The sequence below is a fragment of the Mesoplodon mirus genome (genome assembly GCF_964341445.2).
Source record: "Mesoplodon mirus genome assembly, chromosome: 2".
In the NCBI taxonomy this organism is placed as follows: domain Eukaryota; kingdom Metazoa; phylum Chordata; class Mammalia; order Artiodactyla; family Ziphiidae; genus Mesoplodon; species Mesoplodon mirus.
The window spans coordinates 32742058-32766439 of NC_138977.1; the positions used below are offsets into that span (position 1 = coordinate 32742058).

The 24382-nt window shown below is 37.9% G+C and overlaps 1 protein-coding gene across 2 annotated transcripts in view; it reads right to left on the bottom strand.

Annotated features, from left to right (window-relative positions):
• Positions 1-24382, bottom strand: part of GLRB (glycine receptor beta) — a 75596-nt gene that overhangs the window by 32583 nt on the left and 18631 nt on the right. For both annotated transcript variants that reach the window (XM_082608842.1, XM_082608843.1), the window contains exons 3-4: positions 12963-13069; positions 11174-11241 (exon numbers count right to left, since the gene is read on the bottom strand). In XM_082608842.1, the coding sequence (XP_082464968.1) occupies positions 11174-11241; positions 12963-13069 (175 nt within the window). The remainder of the gene's footprint in view (positions 1-11173; positions 11242-12962; positions 13070-24382) is intronic.

Genomic DNA, 24382 nt, shown 5'->3' on the forward strand with positions numbered 1-24382 from the left:
AATAGGGGGCTGGATAAAAAAAAAATAAATAACAGTTGAGTTACTGCCATATACTGACAAGACTCTTTCAGTATTATTTGGGCACAACTCCCAAGCAACTTTACCAGTGTGGCTTCTAAAATCTGGATGCTTTGTTTTAGCCTAATATTAGGTTTTATTACTTTAAAGAGGGTGAGAAATATGTATAGAGATAGAAATATTAAGATCTCATTGGTATTCTTTATCTAGACCCAAGCAACTACATTTTGCTTCTTAGTAAATAATTTCTAAAGACATTATATCAGTATTTTTTTTAATATCAGAAAGATATCTGACAGGAATTAAAGCAACGCTAAACTTTAACTTCAGCATATTTTGCATAATTATAAAAGAAGCCATCTTACAATGTTTGGGATGGAACTTCAGGAAGTAAGCCGGCATTCTGTCGAGCTCCCCTCAAAATCTCCACACATGCACACATTCTTTTGGGAGCACTGTTCTACTTCCCACCTATTTCCAAAATGGAATGGTTAACTCATCTAAAACTGTATCACAAATTATTTTTCTTTTAAAATTTTTATAGCAATTGCAATAGTGTTTTTCCATGTGAAGTCCATTTTTCTAAATTCTTCTTGAAGTCTAATCAATGTTTCCACACCATCCCAGAATATATTCATGTCATTTATCATTTATTAAGTTCAAAGCATTTTAATCAGCTGAAAGCTGATGAAAGCCCTAGATAGTATCAGAGACCTTGACAAAATAAACTGTCTGTGGGAAAAATTACAAAATTACAAATGATACAAGAATGTTTTAATCTACAGTCAATCCTCTTTTTATTCTATATGTCTGAGACAGGCTGGGACCTGGGACCTGGGACCTTTGCTGCAGGGCTTGCACCTGGACACACGTTTCCTGCAGCCATAAAGAAATTATAAGGGACTAAAAATAACTGACAACAGCAAATGGAAATGAGGGTGTGGAGCAGTAGGAACTCTCACTGCTGCTGGGAATCAAAATATTACAGCTACTTTGGGAGACAGTTTGTCAGTTTCTTACAAAACTAAACGTACTCTTATCATATTGCACTCCTTGGTATGTACTCAAGAAAAGTAGAAAACTATGTCTACACAAAAACCTGCAAATGGGTATTTATTGTAGCTTTAGTTATAACTTTCAGAACTTGGAAGCAACCAAGATGTCCTCCAGTGGGTGATGGATTGGTAAACTGTGCTCCATCAGACAGTGGAATACTATTTGACACTAAAAAGAAATGAGCCATCAAGCCATGAAAAGACATAAAGGAACCTTAAATGCGTATGACTAAGTGAAAGAAGCCAATCTGAAAGGGCTGCTTTCTGTATGATTCCAACTATAATGGCATTCTGGAAAAGGCAAAACTAAGGAGACAGTAAAAAGATCAGTGGTTGCCAGGGATTAGGGGGAGAGAAGAATGAACAGGCAGAAGACAGTGGTTTTCCAGGGCAGTGAAATTCTTCTGTTTGATACCATAATGGTGGATACATGTCATCATATGTTTGTCAAAGCCCATCAAATGGACAATGTCAAGAGCAAACCCTAATCTAAACTCTGGATTTTAGGTGATGATGTGTCCATGTAGAGTCATTGATTGCAACCAAAGGACCACTTTGGTGGAGTAAATCCATAGTGGAGGAGACTCTGCACGTCCATGGGTAAGGGGTTTACAGGAACTCTCTACGCTTTCTACTCATTTTTGCTGCAAACCTAAAACTATCCTAAAAAATAAAGTCTACTTCAGAAAAGGAAATGCAAAAAATTCTGTAAACAAAAGGGAAGGGAATAAATAAAAAGTTAGCCAAAATTTGGAGACAGGCAAAAAGATGGCCCTTTCAATATCACACTAAATGCTATCTAACAAGCCCACCTAAGGGTTGTATGAGTCTCTAGGAAAATGTAACTTTGTTTGACTAGCCATTTTCTATGGATTAGGGCCTAGACTCTGTACAATGATGTGATTTCAAGAAGATTGCTAAATTACAAATGATTTCTGTCAGGTAGGAAAGACATTCTCAAAGGTATGCCTTTATTGCCCTGTGGAACATTAACAAGTATATCTAATTTAACAATCTAATTGCAGCATTCTTTCTCTCCAGTCTCCTGAATTCTCCACTGAATAAGCTTTACTATCTGTCTGGTTACCTCATTAATGAGTTAAATAAAACACTGCCATGTCCTTACAATATTCACGTTTTTAAATTTTAAAAAATTGTGCTTTGTTCTCAAAACATTAAATATAGAATTACCATATGATCCAGCAATTCCCCTCCTAGGTACATGTCCAAAAGAATTAAAAGCAAGAGACTACAACTGATATTTGTACAACCTTTTTTATAGCAGCATTATTCACAATAATCAAAAGGTGGAAACAATCCAAGTGCCCATCAACTGATGAATGGAGAGACAAGTGTGGTATATACATATACACACTGTGGAATATTATTCAGCCATAAAAAGGAATGACATTCTGGTACATATTACAACATGAATGAACCTTGAAAACACTACTCAAAAAAATCAAGACTAAGAAAGAGTTTGTCCAATATTACTACCTGGAGAAGGAATGCAGGGGAAAAAATAACCCTGGGGAGGGTAAGCATTTAAAGGGATGGCTTTCTCAGAAGTCTGAGAAACAGAAGAAAGCCCTGAGAATGTGCTTTCACCAAAGCAGAGTCAAAAGCTTTAAGATGGTCAACAGCAATAAATGCCATCAAAGGTCAAGTACAATCAAACTGAATACTTTCAGCAAATGAGGGAGACACTGATGATTTCAGCAAAACACTGTGGCATATAAAAGCAAGATGACAGAGAATTAGGACGTTAACAACGTTTCCTATCTATAAGATGAAGGTAATAATGATACACCCACAACACAGGGTTTTTGTCAGGAATAAATGAGAAAACATATGTAAAGTACACAAAGTTCAGCTGGCTATATTAAGCACTAAGCAAGTATCGATATTTTGCCTCATTATTGATAGTATATATCCTTAATGTTGTTATTCTTTTATAATGTTGGTAATAGTGGTGAATAGGCTTTTTGCCTCAAAAAAAAAAAAAAAACCAAGCCTATACCGTAATTCATTGGGTTTGCTCTGTACTGTGATCGACCTACAATTATTCTAAATGGTAATCCATTTCTAGGTCACAAATCTTGAAACTGCTTTGAGCATCTCCTGAAATGAACTCTTCTTGCTTTCAGCTGCACTGATATAAGCTCAGTATACCATATGCTTTGAGTCTCTACTGTAATCCTTTTTCAAATTTTACTTGTGAGTAGAACTCCAGAGTTGTATTACAATGAGCATCACTGAAAAACTGGAAATCAGTTAGTTCATTGTATCATTCTTGGTCAGTACGTCTTATTGTCTCATTAGGAATGTGCTTCCAAGATGCTTTTCTATTAGTTATGTAGCTACATAGTATTATATTCAATACAAGTTGCAGTACGCTGATGCATCTTTTAAGAGTGTTTAAAAATTTCACAATTTAAATTAATAGCTTTGGCTTAACATTCATTAAAAGATAAAAGATTATTAATTAGTATGCTTTGGTTCATGCTTTATGGACATTTCTAAATAATTGCTACTTATTGGCATTTCAAAGGCTCTGTATTTAGATCACTAACTTAGAAACCTATTTATTTTCATTTTCATTTATTCAATCACTATACTTATAGCTCTATCATTTATTTTGCAATAAACAACTTCCCATCAGAAACAGACCTCTTTTATCACTGGGAAATTACTTAATTGTTTTGAAAGAACTTTGTGACAAATACTATCATTATTCATTCCAAATAGCACACTAATAGTCATGATCTGGAAAATGGATGTTCTCCAAGATTTTCAGTACCAATTAACACCCAAATTACACTACTTATTCAAGGCAATAAAACATTTCACAAGAAGACATTAGAAATGGTTAGTTTCATTAATGATATTTTAATATTAAGAACTGTTCATCTATATTTTGTGTTGTTGTTAGGATACCTCTTCTGGTTACTTGTAATTTTTACCTAATTCTCACATACGTGATGTTTCCTCATTTGATTTCTTTACATTACGATAAAAAAAATGGTGTTCAAGGAAATAAAGAAAATCAACTGTCATAGCATCTGGCAGCATCATAATTAAAGTTCTGTCAACAGAGCTGTTATAAAGCCTGGTGTGAAAGGGATTTAAATTTAGTCATTAGTGAGGTTAGAAGTTTCATGTAAGAACTGCAAGCTAACAAAATGTCAGTAAAAATTCTTAGGTTATGTTTTATCTATTTTTCTCAATATGTCATTTTTAAGAGTTCTTAGTTAAATACTGTTTAATAACACCTTATGAATATTTAAATTTTTCTAGACCTATGTTAACATTCCACTTTTATTAGGGGTGCCTGCTAGGTGATACAATGCAACCACCCTAAACTATAAACTACATGAGTTGCAGTGTGCTGGACTGGATATTTAGCAAGTGCCCAATATATTTCTGTTAAATACAGAAGTGAAGAAATAATTTCTATGACACTTTGACAGGTTAGGATATTTGGCTAGCACCGTTTACACCATTAATTTAATTTTTCTGTACCAGCTGATAATGACAATTTTGGAAGGAGAAAATAAAACTGGGACATTTCTTATCCTTCCTTCTTGTCTAAGACAGTTGACCCTTGTACAGCGCAGGGTTAGTAGTGCTGACCCGCCATTCAGTCAAAAGTCCGTGTGTAACTTTATTGTGTGCCCTTCTGTATCTATGGATTCAACCAGCTGCTGTAGATCGTGTAATACTGTAGTACGTATATAGTACTATAGTGACAAAAATCTGTATAAAGTGGACCCATGCAGTTCAAAAACGTGTTGTTCAAGGGTCAGCTGTACAGTCCTCTTACTTATGATGTCTGATCACCAGTGCTTCTGAATAATATAGCTAGGAGAAATAGGATAGAGAGTAACTTAGTAAACTAAGACAAGTTGTAAGGAAAGAAATTTAAAGTTACATATAGAAGAAAATATATAAAATAAAATTGTTTTAAGACAACAAAGAGGGCCTCCCTGGTGGCGCAGTGGTTGAGAGTCCGCCTGCCGATGCAGGGGATACGGGTTCGTGCCCCGGTCTGGGAGGATCCCATATGCCGCGGAGCGGCTGGGCCCGTGAGCCATGGCCGCTGGGCCTGCGCATCCGGAGCCTGTGCTCCGCAACGGGAGAGGCCACAACAGTGAGAGGCCCGCATACCGCAAAAAGGAAAAAAAAAAAAAAAAAAAAAAAAAAAAAAAAAAAAAGACAACAAAGATAAGTAATTGCCAAGAACTAGAATTAAGCTCTTTTAGCTGATCCCAAATATGATTTTCTTCTTGAAAAAGTCATTCAGCACAAAAGCATAGAAAGCTTGGCAGGATCATGAATCGTAGTGCGACAGTAATTCAATATAATTACAAAGCATGTCTACACCAAAGAAAATGGATTGTATAATCAGGCTTTTATTTCCATGAAAGAGTTCTTATGTACTTCTGATGAGGTAAAATGTCTGTGTACAGATCGTTACAATAAACCTAACACCTAATTTTCCCCACAAGTGCAACAGTTCACATTTTCAATTCTAAAAACCAACTGATGTAAGTCAAAGGTAGGAACTGAATGGAAAAATCAACAAATATTTTCAGTATAACCATAGAGCAGATGTCACCTCACCTCTAACAAACCATTCTTCTGTTTTGAAGGTCTTATTTCAGTAGTCACCAGCAGTAGCGTATAAACTGATACAATAAGTGACTGCTGTACCAAATTCAAATGAGGATGATTACATTTATTTGATGATTTGGGTAATGCTGCTATTAAATCAGTAAATATAACTTACAGCATTAATAACGATGTCTTACAGAAATGGAAGGTAGCAGAATGCCAATGAACACACAGACATAAGAAATAGGAACCATAAAGCTAAAAAAAGAGATTATGAAACAAGCTGAAGGAGCATATAACCATGGAGGTTAGAAGGGCTTAAGGAGAATTAATATGGCTGTGACATTGTTTCTTCCACTACACAGTTATAGTTTGTGAACAAATGTGAGATTGATTTTAGTTTAGCGAGTTAGCCTCTGAATTATGTCCATGCCACTCTCTCACTTCGTCCCAGATTACCCTTATACACTACCAAATGTAAAACAGATAGCTAGTGGGAAGCAGCCACATAGCACAGGGAGATCAGCTCGGTGCTTTGTGACCATCTAGAGGGGTGGGATAGGGAGGGTGGGAGGGAGACGCAAGAGGGAGGAGATATGGGGATATATGTATATGTATAGCTGATTCACTTTGTTATACAGCAGAAACTAACACACCATTGTAAAGCAATTATACTCCAAGAAAGGTGTTAAAAAAATAGCCTCTGAATTAGAAGACAAATAAGCAGGAAGGAATGTTTTCCAAACAAAATTGGCTAAAATGTCCTTACAGCAGTGTTAATGTGCATCACCTTGATGGCTTCTTTGTTTGGTAATGAACTTTATACAATGGAGGAAACGGCTGCCCTCCTGCTTCAGAAGTTGCCCCACCTCTGTCTACAGTTCCTCCTGCTACGCCCCCCCCAAGCTCTGTGTTCTACATATGTTTTCTAGAGTAAGCAACTGCCAGTTAAAGTAGAAAGATCTGAGCTGCAGAGGAAAGCTCTGGGCAACACTGAAGCTTCCAAATTTTAGGACTTCCTTTATTTCAGCAGATCTTTATAGGTGAATTTTCCAGAGGGCCATTCATAAACAAAACCACAACTGTACAGTGAAGCTACTAACAAACATAAATGCTTCATTTTCTTTAGCATTTTCTTTAGGATGAGATTCTATCCTGATAGTACGTTAATTTGCAAATGCATGACAACCAAACAGTGAACCATTCCTAAGAGTTACTATGCCAGGCAAAATACTGTTGCTTTATTTCTGTAGTTTTTTCACTCTTTTTAGGGTGTAACACATCAAGTACACAACAGATTCCAGCACAAGCCTGTCTGATATCACAACTTACACACTATTCATCATACTGTTTCTATGAACATATATCTTATATTAAGACAAATCTAAGGCTCTCTGCTTTTCCAACCTCTTTTTCTGGAGGCATCTTTTTGTTTGCTTTCTTTTGTTTTTAAGAAATATGCTATCTGGCTATTATCAAAAAGCCAAGAGATCTAACACAACATTGTAAATCAACTATACTTCAATAAATTTTTTTAAAGACAAGAGATAAATTCTGGTTAGAATGTAGAGAAAGGGGAACAATTGTACACTATTAGTGGGAATGCAAACTGGTACATCTATTATGGAAAACAGTATGGAGAGTCCTCAGGAAATTAAAAATAAAACTACCATATGATCCAGCAATCCCACCTCTGGGCCTATACCCAAAGGAAATAAGATATCTAGAAGCAATGCTTGTATTTCCATGTTCACTGCAGCATTATTTACAATAGCCAAGGCATGGAAACAACCTAAGTGCCCATCAATGGATGAATGAATGAGGAAAATGTGGTATATAAATACATATATAGTGGAATATTATTAACCTTAAAAAAGAAGGAAATACTGTCATTTACAACAATATGGATGAACCTGGAGAGCATTATGCTATGTAAAATAAGCCAGACAGAGAAGGACAATTACTCCATGGTATCACTTATATGTCGAATCTTAAAAAAAAGTTGAATTCATAGAATCAGAGAGTAGGAGAGTGATTGCCAGGAATTTGGGGGTATGGGAAATAGGGAGAGGTTGATAAAACTTATAAACTTTAGGTTGTAAGATGAATAAGGTCTGAGGATCTAATGTGTAACATGGTGACTGTAGTTGATAACACAATTGTGTAATTGACATTTGCTAAGGGAATAGAACTGATATGTTCTCATCAAAAAAAAAAAAAGAGATAAACGTGGATATGCTAATTAACTTGATGGGCAAAATCCTTTCACAATTTAGAGGCATATCAAATCATCACATACACTTTAAATTTCTTACAGTTTCATCTGCCAATTATACCTCAATGAAGCTGAAAAAAATAAATAAGCCCACCCTGGGTGACTGGAAGGAAAAACAAAGAAATAACTGCTCTCCACACGTGGACCCCCTTAGTTACCTTGCTGAGTCATCACTATTATATCTGACTGGTGTCTGTAACAAGTAATGAAGAGCAAGCTTGTCTTAGATAACGTTTTTTTCCCTTAGAAGACATCTTAATGTTATCTCTATATCAGGAATAGCTTGTACCTTTCCTAACTATTAAGCAACAAGGTATTAGGGCATCTGTTTTTGGAAAGACTGAGCAAATCTATAAGTTATGACAGCCTTAAAATACACATCTATAAAACTCTGTCTTATAGGTATGCATGAAATAAACACTGCAAAAGCAAAAAATAATACTTATGATAAAATGGAACATTTATGTCTGTTTGATGAGTATGGTTCCAATTCTGAACCTTTAGGCTGTATCTTCACAACACAAAGGGAAAGGCAGGTTATTTCATCGAAAGAAACAGTAAATATAAATAATTTGGTTCCTCTGCATAAAGGTCTCTAAAACTGACAAAAATAACCCTCTACTATTATAACATTATTTGCTCATTATTTTTTTAACCCAATAAATGTTCAACATGAATCTGTTGTTTAAATTTGCTTGCCAACTTTTTTATGGCTACGTGGACACACTTTTTGCTAGGCAAATAGCAGAATGTATTTGTTCATTTATTTAACCAGTATTAGTTAATAATATGACATTATTTATGTGTTCACTAACTGAGGGCCTATTGTCTCCTCACTTTACAGGAAATGAAGAAGTTGAATACATTTTTCCTGACTTAAGGAGTTAATAGTCTATCAGAGAACAAAAGGAAAAGACACAAAAATAGCTGCATTACAGTCAAGAAGCGATCTGGTTTAACAAACAAACATGATAGAACTGAAAGACCTGGACGGAAAAGGGGGCACAGAGTGAGTGGGAGTAGCTCAGAGAAAGAGGTCCTGATTACAGACGAGAGATGGAGGTTCGAGGCAAGTAGCGGAGACAAAGACGCTGCTGAAAATTGGTGGGATCTGGTCCCAGCAACGGGTACTTTGGGCTCACTACTGTGAAGAGTGGGCAGGAGGACAAGAGATTATGTGAGAAATTATTCAGTACTTTGTTATAATCCTCAAATAACCTGTAAGAAAGTTCTTACTCCTTTTCTGTCCCTTTACCCCACGTGTTTTCAGCTTGATACAATTAAGTAACTACTGATGGGACCTAGAGAAGTGTAGCATCTGATATATGAGAGGCATTCAATGTTCATTAAAGAACAGATACATTAATGGTACTGCCTGAGTTGGGACACATATGTAGCCTTCATGCAAATGAGAAAAAAAAATCCCTGCATTAGTTGTCCTAAAATGCAAGACAGAGTTGGGAATGTTTCTCACAGGCTGAAACACCTCGGTGGTGGTGGTTCGGGATTAGCATAATGGTGCCATGAAAGATAAAACGGGGTACGGGGAACAGTATAGAGACCAAATAGATCCCCTGCAAGTTTCACCTTGAGAAAATGAAATTTTTCACTCTTGTTAAGTGAAGTGCTTAGATAAACTAGTCATATTTTCAAATGATGAGGGCTACCCTTGTCTCCTGAGTGATATACGGTTGTCTGTCCTTTATTTCAGAGCTGTCTTCTAGTGATTAGACATACAGCCATTTAGGTGAACTAAAGTCATTGCAAGTGAATTTTGGACTTGATTTCGAAATCTTAATTTTCCAAAATATCTACACACTCTCTAAAAAAAATCAAGTACTCAGGGCTAAAGACATGGTTCTATAAAAAATAAATAACATTCTCCTCACAATTAATATATTATATTATATTAATGAATATAAAAATAGGTGTCATAATTTAAATGCAATATACAATTGCTTTTGTAACACACTATGCTGCTCCTAGGAATAGAGGAAAACATATTTAAAATCATTCTTTCTCTGGTTTGAGATATTCCCTGAAAAAGTCTACTGTATTCTAACCATTGCTATTAGGCTTTTAATCCAAACCTTATATTATTCCTTAAGAAAAATATAAGTATCTCAAGAAAAAAGATACCAAAAAAAAAAAAAACTCATTAAGCTTTCTTTCTCCCACCTAAGTATCATTTCAGCATGTGGTTTTTCAAAAAGGGTACAAATCTAGGGCCTCCCTGGTGGCGCAGTGGTTGAGAGTCCGCCTGCCGATGCAGGGGATACGGGTTCGTGCCCCGGTCTGGGAGGATCCCATATGCCGCGGAGCGGCTGGGCCCGTGAGCCATGGCCGCTGGGCCTGCGCGTCCGGAGCCTGTGCTCCGCAACGGGAGAGGCCACAACAGTGAGAGGCCCGCATACCGCAAAAAAAAAAAAAAAAAAAAAAAAAAAAGGGTACAAATCTAATATGTTAAAACATTAATAAGCAAGTGGACTATACCGAATGTCTTCTAAAAGCTGAGGAGTAACTGCATCACACATGGCTCAGGGCATCTACTAATCACCCTCCACAGACATCTTTGTCCCTAATGCCCAACTCACCCTGGATGGCAGCCCCACCTCAAGCCTCCCTTCTCTGTTCCTTTCGCTCTTTTCTGTCCCTTCTTTCTCTTCCTGGCCCTCTCCTTGCCCTTTCTTTGTGTCGCATAATCTTTTCAGGGAGCTCCGCTGCTCTAGTTTAGGAAAATCAAATTTGCTTTTTACAATTCTCTGCTCCACACATCACAAAATTAGCACAAGAGAAAAAACAAAGATTCTTCTCAGGAAATTGGAAGGAAAAAAAAAAAAAACTATGAACACTTAAATACTTTTGAATGCTTCTACACATAAGCGTATTAGGAAAAAAATGTCGCTCCAGAATATTAATTGCATAAATCCTTTTCCCAGGTGGTATCCAATTAGTCGTTCAGAGTGAGTACTTTAATTCTCTCAGGTCTGTAAGTTTCAATGCAATATAAAGACTAAATTTGAATTGCAAAATTACAAAGCCATTGAAATTACTGATTCAACAAAACCCTGAAATTTGAATATTTTATACTAGGAGAGAGCTTGCATTTTTTTCCCTGAGAGTTACTCCTTATTCTTCAGTTATAATTTCTTCCACTATCCTCCAGTTAAAATCTTCTCAATTAAAAATATTAAATTGGTTGTAATCTTACCATTGTTGTCTCTTGAATAGATCCAAAACTGTTGATAAAAATGTTGACAACTACATCAACAGGAATGCCTGTCAATAAAAATTAAGGACATATTTAGTAGCTGTAAAAAACGTGGTCAGGATCTTCATTTTTTACGGTTTATGCATTTGATTTTTCTGTTTTTTCCAATCCGTATGGATGTGAAATTATAAACCTATGGTTTCAGGATACAATGTTCACAGTTGCTATTGACTTATTTTTCTAAATAGGGATCAACACACAAGTAAATAATGAGTTACATTGTACTTTATAGCGTTATTTATTCAGAAATATTTCTCTCTTAAATTGTAGAAATTCTGGGAAAATACATTTACCTTAATTTTTTTTAATTGGGCTGATGAGTTTACTTTAAGAGATTGTAAATTATTCTTTAAAAAACATCATTTTTAAAATATGTTTTTTGCATTTTATAATCATTTTAAATTGTTACATTAAATGGTAATGCAGAATTCAATTACAATTGCCATATTTTGATCTTTAATTCATGAAAATGAAAAGTTAATCAGACATATAACAGAATCATTATTAAGATTTTTGCCTGACCTGCTGGAAAATAATTTTAAAGTTCATGCAGTGAGAACTAAAGTATAATGTTGCCAATTTCTTTCTGTTTCTTTCTTTTTTTTTTTTTCTCATTGTGAACTGCTGCTTGGGCTAACAAAGGGAAAATGTGAATTAGGCCTTTTAGCCACATAACCTCTGACTGATGAAAAACAGGTGTTGAATCAATACAGGGTAGACATGTGACAACCCAGAGTACAGTGCTGCTGAAAGTAACTGCAAGTTCTGGTAATGAACAAAAACCCTGTTTTTATAATAGAGTCGTATAACTTCACTTGACTAGAAGCAGCTGCAAACTTTTCTTTCTTTCTTTCCTTCTTACTTTCCTTCTTTCTTTCTTTTTCTTTCCTTCCTTCCTTCCTTCCTTCTTTCTTTCTTTCTTTTTTCCATAAGGGAAAAATAATCAAGCCTTATAATGTTAATCCAATCTACATTAATACCTGTCCTTAACCAGCAACAAAGATGACAGTTTTCCAGATATATGTTCATATAACTTTTCCTAACTCATCAAGAGGAAGCAAGAAAGGAAGACAGAGAGGAAGAAAGAAAGGAAGGAAGGAAGGAAGGGAGGGAGGGAGGCAAGCTGTACCATCTTCCCACAACTTTTAGCTCAAGTACAGTTTTGGTTCTTGAAAGGAATGATAGGAGATAATGTTTTGTCGAAGAAAACATAGTCATTTTATTCCCAAAGTTAACATGCTTTTAAAAACCATATGACCATTTTTTTTCAGCTAAAGAGTAGAGGGATTTTTTTTGATTAATGTAAAAACCTAATAAAGAGTTAAAAAAATAATTTAAATGTCTATCAGAGTGTCCTCTATCCTCAAATGAGTATATGGCCATTGTCCTACAAAGTAGAACTTTGGTGTCTGAATGAAAGTCAGAGCCTAAATTTTACATTATTAAGGTTAAGAATACAAAGTACTTAGAAAACCAATCAGATCGGTTAGCCTATTAATTCACAACATATCTTTTTTTTTTAAACTGGGAACTATATAAGCTTATTAGAACTAATGCTTTGCTTTAAACATTTTTGGCATTAAATTGCTCTGACTTAAGCACATTACATGACAGTTAGATGTCAATTTAAAATATACTGTTTTGAATAAAACAAATAAATGATTTTATACAGCTAAAATTAGTTTTTAAACTGCAAAGAATGGAGATATTGGGGTGGAGGGGGACCAACCTTTGAAATTTGGTCTTATCCTGGGATCATAACTGACCAATAGCCTATTCAAGATATTGCTAGTGGAGTTGGCCGGTTCTCGGGCAAGGTCCTCGGCTGACTGCTGCCTATATGAGAAAAAGCAAAACAAAGCCCTGGTAAGTATTTAGAATAGCAAGCAACAGGAATGTGTGATGTTCATTGGAGAAAAGACTTCGCTTTTTGAGATAAATTTGTAGCATGGCTTTTCCAAATAGAGGTGAAAAGTAGTAGACTTATCAGAATCGCAAAAAGTATTTGTCATAAAAAATAAAAACAACCACAAAAGTATTTTAGCATTTAATTTTACCAAATGCATGAAACACTGCCTTAAATACTTCATGTTACTTTCTTTAAATAAAATTAAGTCGACCTCTCACTTGTCCTGAAGCAACATGCAATCAAAATCTAGACAAGCACAAAAGAATGGCAGACAAGGAAACAAGAGCAAAAAATAGTTTTTGAATAATATATATAATATTAACCTTCCACCTAAGCAAAGGAGTATGTGAATACAACAGGATGATATGGCCAGAGAGGGTCCAAGAATTCATAAAACAATCATGCTGACCCATAAAATGATATTGTCCAAGAAACACACAAGGAATGCTCTCCGTGGAGTAAAATACATCAGGGATTGGTAAAATCAGTTCCTCAAATATCAGACCAATTAAATAGGGAAAATATAGAGCTCTGAGATACAGCTGCCTTTTTCTTTTATATGTACATATTTGCTGTCAACTATCAAAAAGAGAAAAACTGCCATTTTTTCTATTTTATTCAACTTTGAACAATGAATCTTGACTAAATTGGTAGTTGTTTGGGAGCACATAAACACTTCCTTGGAAGCCAATGGAAACTGTTGTTCTTTACTGTTTGTTTGGATTCATTTACCACCAGTAAAGTCTTATCATATAATCATTTTCCCAGTCCAAAAATAATATCCATGAAAATCACAGGGAAGATTAAAACTACATTTGTTGCATCCAGCATTGTCTATTCTGTACTGATATGGTAAAAGTGTCAATTTCATAAATGACATTATAGGAAGCAAAAAATGTCATGTGCTTGGCTTTGTTTTAAAATCCCAGCTCTGACCTATCAGGTAATTCTTTTCTGTGTTAATTATCATACAATGTGCTGATAAGATACAACCACTACAGGTGAAATATGACATATTGAGAAGCGTATGAAAAAATCTAAAACTACTATGAGTTGATACAGACAACATTTTCAAGTAGCTCTCAGAAAGAATCCAAAACATTGGAGAAAAAAATGAAAACCAATTAGTTAAACCTCCCAAAGGTGCAGGAGATTAAGTAGATTTGTTTCCCACGACCATATCGGCTCCCATATCCTAGCTGCAGGATTTGGGGACCAGTAATGAGATTTTTCCATTTCATTCTCCAGGATTTGGGGACCAGTAATGAGATTTTCCCATTCATTCATTTTCCATTTCATTCTCAAGAGAATGAGGTTATGTGGAAAAATTAGATATTAAGATGTAAATTAATGTCCAAACCCATCTACAAGTTTTCTCATTCAAGGGAAGAAAACGGAATTGATGGATTACAAACTACACTTGAATTGGATCAATCAAGGACTGCTATTATTATGTCTCGATATAAAATCCTTCACAAGTACATTTCTTCTAAGCAATAGAATGAACCAGACAACACAGACAATTAAATTTTTTTTTTCTTTTTTGGCCACACCACAGGGCATGCAGGATCTTAATTCTCCAACCAGGGATGGAACCTGGGCCCTCTGCTGTGGAAGTGTAGACTCCTAACCAGTGGCCGCCAGGGAAGTTCCACAATAATTTTTGTGGTAGAGACATCTCCAGCCTGATTTTTTCTCCAGCTGTGAAGAGAGGCATAATTTGCCACCCCATAATATTTCTTCAGCATAAAAGTTATTTTGAGCTAAAGGCACTTGAAAAACAGCAGGTGCAGGGAGAGGATTTCTCTAAATTCTTCTTATCTGCATGAAGAGAGATCCTCCAGAAGGAAGTCACTTGTCTTAAGTCCCCAAAATTAATAAATGTGTATGCCTTTTATCCTGTTAGCATGACTGCTGTCGGACTATTTCATAGACCCAGCTATTGAGGATAGAGAGAGGAAAAAAAAAAACAAAACGGCAAACCTTTCCTCCCCTACATCTGTAAGCTGTGTCACCCAAACTCATTGGCTAGCCTAACTCACTACCAGATTTTATCCTTCCTACAGAATCAGTCAGCCCCCATTCATGGACTATCATAACTCCTCCGCATTGTATGAATCCAAAGACAACCTATCCTTTAATACTGCCCTTCTAAAATCCTGCCCCAATCATCCTGGCTTACTGTAAGAAACACAAACTGATAAATTTACTGTTTGGCAATTATTTTGTAGCTTTTTTTTCATATCTGTGTGTATATTACCAACCAGATGGAATGTACCGAGTGATTCCTGAGGGAATCGTGGCTTCTATGGTTTTGTAATTCCCTACACTTGTACAGCATTGAATACATGTTGCCCCAGGCAATCTCCCACGTGCCTGCTCTTCTAGGTTGGTTTCAGCCTCAGGATGCCCGTGGGAGCTATAGTGGTAGCAGCTTCACTCAACATTTCCAGATGAAGAGCATTTGCTCCTGAGATGTCTTCTTAGGAAAAAGGACTCATTTCCCTCAGAAGCTTTCCAGCATTAGCCATTCCTGAACCAACTGTTAGCAAAGAGGAAGAAGCCATCATGATTGTCTCAGATCAATAATCTGATAGAGAACAGGTACTGGATAATCAACCACCATGTCCATTACATGATTGCACCTCATCATCACAAAGACTCACTTGGTTACAGAGGAGAGACATGAACCACACAGAGAATGGTTTTTCAGCAGAGAAAGAGAAAAACCAGATGGGTAGAGTCAGCAGTAGGTGATTAAATGGAGCCATAGTGTACATGGTATATGGAAACCAGGTCACAGCAAGGTTCAGAGATTTTCTAAAGTGGTAGAGTCAAGAGTGAAACCTGGTAACCCCCATTCCTAGTCGTCATTTCAACAGCCTGCCATAATGGAAGTGAAATATTATTTATCTTCTTATTACCACCCATCCATGCATTGCTTTAGGTGATAAGATAGATAGGTAGATAGATATTACATTAGTCTTACCAATTTTTAAAATCACTAGTCCTGGAAAATCTGAAGTTGCCATTTCTACAACTTGCCAGGGTCACTCTTCCCTCTAGCCATCTCCAAATGCTTAGATTTCTCTCTACAATTAAATTTAAAAACTTATTTGCCAGTAACAGCAAAAGTGCAGTGTTGGTTGACAAAAATCTCTTGAAATTAAAACAAAGGAGTATATCAAATATGTTATAGCTCTTTTTCTTTATTCTCATTTGTGTCAATACATATTTTCATGTCTGTGCTGCAGGTAACCTGATATGAGTCTTTAATCAACACTTCACCTTTCTTTATATTAGAAATTCAAAGACATTTTAAATTTTAAGTGAAATCTTACATAATTTGTATTCACATGGATGAATTCAGGGATTTTTTCCTACCTAAATAAAAAGATAGAAATCATTCTTTTTCAGCTTGGTCAATCCTGAAATAACATTAAAGTCATCTCCACACATTAAAATATATTTGAAAAGCCTAGATAGCTACATTGCTTTCTTCAAGAGAGCTGAAACAATTTGCATATAGCACATTTTCCTGTGTTTGCACTTTACTATACATAACCTTATAATTTGGAAAGTGGCTAGTATTTATACAAAATAACCAGGAATAAGAAGAGTTAAATTATTTTAATTAGGTTCCATGCTCAATGTCTATTTCATTATTAGAGATTTCACATTCTGAATCTCAGTCCCATATTTTATCCATCTGATGAGGCCATTGTGTTTTCTTTCAATAAATCTATCAACGACTATGATATTATTACACAACAGGATTGATTTCATGGAAATATGATGTTAATTTAAGACAATAACTGAGTCCACTCAGGCAAAGTCATCAAATGACTAGAGAAAATAATGTATTTTATATCAAAAGCCTTTTTACAGCCTGCCCTCTTTTGTTCACTCACCTAAACTTGAACTGATGTCATGACTAATATGCTAAAGAATGGACCAGGCTGTATAGCTGGATGATGTAATGTTTTCCAGCACTAAAGGAAAAATCCAGAAATGTCTTTCCAAAGAGGGAAGCTCAGTTTTCCATTAACTGCAGAATGTACTTATTTTCCATGACCCTTTAGCGACCACACAGCACTGCTGCATTTCAAAGCTGGTGTGCGCGAGCATATTGGCTTCACATCCTCCCTTAACCCAGGAATCTGAGTCAAAGGACCGTTTTGTTTTTCCAGTTATAAATTCAGCAACCAAGGTCACAGGTCTTCTCAGACCTGAGTGTGGCAGGGCACTAGCCAGGTCATCTCAAGGAGGGCTCTGCAGAGCTTTCGGCTGGATGTGAACTAAAGCAAGCACCGGGGAGGAAGGAAAGAGCAAGGCGTGCAAGATGTGTACGTTGTATTATTTCTCCTCTTTACTCTAGGGCAGTGATTCTTTACCTCGTTTTTAGCATTACAGACAACGCTGAGAATATGATGAAAGGTATGTTCTTCCCTTAGAAAATGGCCGCAAAGTTTGCAATGCTGAGGGTTCCCGGATGTGCCCCACAGGTTAAAAAACCCTCCTTCGTGGAAACAAATGCTGTTATCCTCACCTAAAGTGAGATAAGGAAAGTTTTTTTTTTTTTTTAAAGCTGATGGGACTTTGTCAAAAAGACACAGGAGCAAACTGAAAGAGCTCCCTACGGCCAAATCTAGGATGACTTGAGCAATGAAATAAAATTGTACTGGCTTATAATCCAAAGTATAAAATAAAAATGCATGACTCCATAAAGATGTAAATAAAGTGGTTGATTGAGTAAATAACTAAATGGTAGAGCACAGACAAATCTACCATGCAGAATTCCAAATAACTGGCATAGATCCTCTGCTCTCAAATTGCTGGAGCATCACACCCCCCAGCTTGGTGTGAGCTGTGCACAGCGACACCTTTCCAAAGAGCATGGGATGGAAAGGGGGAAAAACAGGAAGTTCTCAGGGGGAGAAACCTGACAAATGCGACCTCACCCAGGTGATTAACCTAAACCTCTTAACCAGGTGATAAGTCATGTTGATTCTGTGTACCTTTAATATAATGTGATGGGACTGTCATTTCTAAACGAGTGTTCTTCCTCCCCAAAACACATCACTTCAATCTAGTCCTGACAAAAACATCAGACAAATCCCAGTGGAGGGACATTCTACACACTACCTGACCAGGATTCCTCAAAGATTCCATGGCCACAAAAAACAAAGTCTGAGAAACTGTCATAGCCAAAAGGAGCCTAAGGAGGTGTGAGGACTAGATGCAATTTGTATCCTGACTGGGGTCCTAGAGCAGAAAAAGGACATTAGGTAAACACTAAGCAATCTAAATATAGACTATAGTTAATAACAATATACCACTGGTGGTTCTTTTTTTAAACATCTTTATTGGAGTATAATTGTTTTACAATGGTGTGTTAGTTTCTGCTTTATAATAAAGTGCATCAGCTATACTTATACAAATGTCCCCATATCCCCTCCCTCTTGCGTCTCCCTCCAACCCTCCCTATTCCACCCCTCTAGGTGGTCACAAAGCACCAAGCTGATCTCCCTGTGCTATGTGGCTGCTTCCCACTAGCTATCTATTTTACGTTTGGTAGTGTATATATGTCCATGCCACTCTCTCACTTCGTCCCAGCTTACCCTTCCCCCTCCCCATGTCCTCAAGTCCATTCTCTACGTCTGCATCTTTATTCCTGTCCTGCCCCTAGGTTCTTCAGAACCTTTTTTTTTTTTTTTTTTTTTAGATTCCATATATATGTGTTAGCATACGGTATTTGTTTTTCTCTTTCTGACTTACTTCACTCTGTATGACAGACTAGGTCCATCCACCTCACTACAAACAACTCAATTTTGTTTCTTTTTATGGCTGAATCTTGAGTTGTAAAAAATGTGCTAAACTAATGTAAGATGTTAATAATAGGGGAAACTAGATGCAGGATATTGGGAACTCCATATTATTTTGACAATTTTTCTATAAATTTAAAACTGTTCTAATTTTTTAAAATTAATTAATTTATTTTTTGCTGTGTTGGGTCTTCGTTGCTGTGCGCGGGCTTTCTCTAGTTGCGGCAAGCTGGGGCTACTCTTCTCTGTGGTGCACGGGCTTCTCATTGTGGTGGCTTCTCTTGTTGTGGAGCATGGGATCTAGGTGTGTGGGCTCAGTAGCTGTGGCTCACGGGCTCTAGAGCGCAGGCTCAGTAGTTGTGGCGCACGGGATTAGTTGCTCCATGGCATGTGGGATCTTTCTGGACCAGGAATCAAACCCATGTCCCCTGCATTGACAGGTGGATTCTTAACCACTGTGCCATCAGGGAAGTCCCTATTCTAATTGTTTTAAAATTTTCATTTGAGGAACAAAAAAGAAGAGGGGAGAAAAATAATAATAATAATAAACACCTCACCAAAGATGAGCAAGATAGCAAATAACATATGAAAAGATGCTCCACATCATGTATCACCAAGGAACTACAAATTAAAACAACAGTGAGGTACCACTACACACCGATTAGAGTGGCCAAAATCCAGAACACTGACAACACCAAATGCTGAAAGGATGTGGAGCAACAGACGCTCGTATTCATTGCTGGTGAGAATGCAAAATGGTGCAGCCACTTTGGAAGACATTTTGGTGGGTTTTTATAAAATGAAACATACTCGTACTATATGATCCAGTAATAGCACTCCTTGGTATATACCCAAAGGTGATGAAAACTTATGTCCACACAAAAACCCGCACACAAGGCTTACAGCAGCTTTATTCATAACTGCCGAAACTGGAAGCTACCAACACGTCCTTCAGTAGGTGAATGGATAAATAAACTGGGGAACATCCAGACAGTGGAACGTTATTCAGTACTAAAAAGAAATGAACTGTCATGTCATGAAAATAAAAGGAGGAAACTGAAATGCATATTTCTAAGAAGCCAATCTGAAAAGGCTGTATAGTTCCAACTATATAACTTTCTGGAAAAGGCAAAACTAGAGACAGTACAAACACCAGCAGTTGCCCAGGGGTTGGAAGTTTGGAGGAGAGATGAGTGGGCAAAGCACAGAGGATTTTTAGGGCAGTGAAAATACTCAGTATGACACAATAATGATGGATACATGTCATTGTGCATTTGCCGAAATCCACAGAATGCTCACCACCAAGAGTGAATCCTCATGGAAACTACAGACCTTGAGTGATCACGATGTAGATTCACCAATGGTAACAAATGTACCATCTGGTGGGGATGTTGATAATGAGGGAGACTAGGCCATTGTAGGGGCAGAGGGTACATGGGAAATCTCTGTACCATACTCTCTATTGTGCTGTGAACCTAAAAATTCTCTGAAAAAGTAAAGTTAAGAGAAAGAACAAGAAAGAAGCTAAAAGATTCAAGAGAGGCAATCACACTTTCTTATTCCCAAATCCACAGCCATAACTGGAGGTAAACTCTCTATACAGTCAGGTAAAACTGACATTTTGATCATACGTGAAGGCTGGGGCTTATGAAAAACCACTGCTACAAGTCTGTACATATCCCCTTACTAAGAGGTTAGTTCCCACTTTTATCTACATGGAAGAATTTTTAATTAGACAATCAGATAGACATACAAAGACAGAAAAACACTTCCTAGATTCAGGTAATAAATTAGGTCAGTAGTTATTTAAGAATCCAGATAATTGTGGGGTTATTGTAGAGTACTTTTATTTGTTTTGTATTCGCCTTACTATAGTATAATTTATTATCACCTCTCTTAACAGCTTCGGTATTTATTTTCCATTCGGTTTTCCCAAATTGTGAACGGAAGGTTTATGAATACAGTGAGTGATACCGTTGACTGACTAGTTGACTTTAATTAGTTTTATATTATTTGAAAAGAATGTGTTTATGAGTGTATGTGTATATGTGCAGCAAAGTCTGTTGTGTTATAATTGTCCAAGAATTATAATTACAAACAGTGTTCCTCAACAACTGTTTTATTTATCACTCCAGTTGGGCTTAAGGAACTGTTAAATCCCATGGAAACATTTGACAAACTTGTCTGTCTTCAATTACACAATTACATTACTCATGGCTTATAGAAAAAATATATATATTTTTCATGAAGTAGAAACATCTATTTAGAGATGCTATATATTGGACACTAGCAATTTCCAAAACTCATCAAAGTCTGTGGTCCTTTTGATACAAGCCTCATGGCACAAGGAATTAAACTTAAACCTCAACCCAAACAAAATGTTTACTGGGCAATTATTTTCCATACTACACAGAAATGGTATTCCATGCAGCCCAGCAAATCAGAATCCATAGTATTGCAATCATACCTCTGACTCTGAGACAAATTACAACTGGAACAGGACTTAGGACTTGTCTTCCGTCAGTTTTCCACATGTGGCATAAGTGTAAAATACTTCCCTTCTGGCCTAAGAGACGTGGTAATAAGATAAGCTCCACAGCCACATAATAAAGTTAAGTACGGGTATCACTGAAGACACTCTTACCTTAAGAGTGGACACTGTTCTAGTGCCAGACAGACTGTGAGATTGCCACGTGACACTGGCAAATCACTTACCCTCTCTGAGCCTCCGTGTACTCACCTTTAAATGAAGGTCTAAATGAGGTGAACTCTCAGATCCGTGCAGGTGACAAACCAGATCCCCCTGTGATGGATCCTGGGGTGCTGCTTCCCCCCAGATCTCCCAGCACAACTGAGGCTGCCAGAAATGTGGCTGCTTAAGGCTCTGAGCTCAGTCTCTTTGGAAACAGCCTTCAGCTGAAGGCAACCCATGTCTGAAGACTCTCTGTGAGGACACCAAGCCCCAAGTCCCTCTCTACTAACTGAGGCCACTCTAAAGGACATCCCAGCCTCAAGCTCCTGGGGCATCAACTGAAGCCTCAGTTGCAACTTCCTCGTTCCTGTGTTTGAATCTGCCTTTCTCAGCCCCAAGAGGTCTTGTTCCCAAAACAATATCATTCTGCAGGTCAATCTCCATCTCAGAGTCTGTCCCTGAGAAAACTCAACTTAGGACATTAAACAATAAGATCCCTTAAAGAACAACAAAAGCTTCACCAGTCACGCAACGACAATATGCTGTATTTCTCTTCTACTTCAGTCATATAAGGTTTCATTTAAGAAAACTCTTGGCATTCACAACACGCCATGCACAGTGCATGTGCTAGTTAGGTATTCAAGAGTCAAACACACATATGGATGATCCTGACATAAAGGTGGTATTTAAAGCTGCAGGTTCTGATGAATGTGTCCAGTGATTCTCAGCTTCAATTGTGCACTGAGCCCTGTGGAGGAGCTCTGCAAACTACAGATGCGAAGTCGCACGCCCCACCTCCAGATTGAATTAGTGCGGGATGAGACCCAGGCATCAGGACTTAAAACCTCCTTGGATGATTTTAATAATTAGACAAATCACTAGTTAGAAAAAAAAAAGTTTACAGTGACAAAAGGACATGGAATTGAAACACCAGGAGCCCCAACATTTAATGAGCAGATGTAGGAAGATAAGCCGACAATTAAGGCAAAGGATAAGCTGCCCAAGAAGAAGGAGGTGTGGGCAAAGAACGTTGCCTCCATATCAGTAAACAAAGGATGCTGCAGCCATCAAGCCATCACATGACAGCCGCCCCTCGTGATGCCCCCTGAGGGGACTCAGGATGAGAAAACACAGGACGCTGGCCCCCGGCAGCGGCAGCTGAGGTGCACGTCAAAGGAAGGGTTTCAGGGAGCCCAGACTCTTGCATCTTCCCATACATAGAAAAGTGCTAAATTCATTAACTTGAGATGTCTGGCTTTCCTTAATTAATGGTAATCTTTTGATGTTCCGATTACTTGGTCTTTGTTGCAAAAACTCCTCTGTGTCCTGGCTCTCCCCTTACCTCTTTGGAACAGTCCCTCCAAGCTATTCTGAGAGGCTGCATCCTGGGCTTAAGTCCTCAGTTTTGTCTGCCAAGTAAAGCGTAATTCTCAACTTTTAGGTTGTGCATTTTTTTCTGTCAACAGAGAAAACCCACAAGTGTGGTGTCAACAGAACTCCAGGAAAAAAAAAAAATTTGATGGAAGGGTTGGTTCACAGGACGAAAGCTGCTGAGAGGTTAATAAGTTGGTTCACAAGACCAAAGCTGCTGAGAGGAATAATAAGACTCTTCACAGGATTGAACAAAAGGGAGAGCTGCTTTCCAGCTGAGGGAGAGACAGAAGCCACACTGGATGGAATGATAAGATGTAGGGTGGGAGATGGAATGAAGAATTTGATTGGAGGGACTTCAGGACATGGAACAGGAAATCCTGGACTCTCCTCCCACCGTGGATACATCATCTCAACAGCAAGGCACGGATCCATCCCCTCTGTGAGAAATCCAGAAACTAACTGACAGGCTTCTCCACCCAACCAGTCTCAATGACCCCAGTAGGAAAAGGGGAGACACTGTATCCCCACAATCCCCATCCCCCAGGCACCGCCCACCACAACACAAACCAGAGAGAACAGGGAAAGAGTGGAACCAGCATCCCAGCTCACTGGGGTGCCACCCCAGGGATGGGCTTCTAGCTCACCTGCGTCCAGACAGTGATGGGGCCTGTGGATACCAGTCCCGTGGGGACCACAGAGATCCAAGCCGGGGCTGGAACCAGGGGCACTGGCCATGGCTCCTCCCGCCACCTTAGTGCACAGTGTTGAGCTCTAAACCCCAGCACCGGGGTCTTCCCTGGTGGCGCAGTGGTTGAGAATCCGCCTGCCAATTCAAGGGACACGGGTTCGAGCCCTGGTCCAGGAAGATCCCACATGCTGCGGAGCAACTAAACCCATGCACCACAACTGCTGAGCCTGTGCTCTAGAGCCTGAAAGCCACAACTACTGAGCCCACATGCCACAACTACTGAAGCCCATGCACCTAGAGCCCATGCTCTGCAACAAGAGAAGCCACCGCAGTGAGAAGCCCACACACCCCAACAAAGAGTAGCCCTCACTCGCCGCAACTAGAGAAAGCCCACATGCAGCAACAAAGACCCAACACAGCCAATAAGAAATACATAAAAATAAATAAATTTATTAAAACAATAAAAAATAAAACTCTATCCCAGCTCGTTCCCACATCTGCAGCCCAGGGTCCCTGCCACACTCTGCACAATAGACACTGTGTGGAAACAACCTAATGTCTATTGACAGATGAATGGATTTTTAAAAGCAGTCCATGCATACACACAATGGAATATTACTCGGCCCTAAAAAAGGAAATCCTGCCATATGCAACAACACAG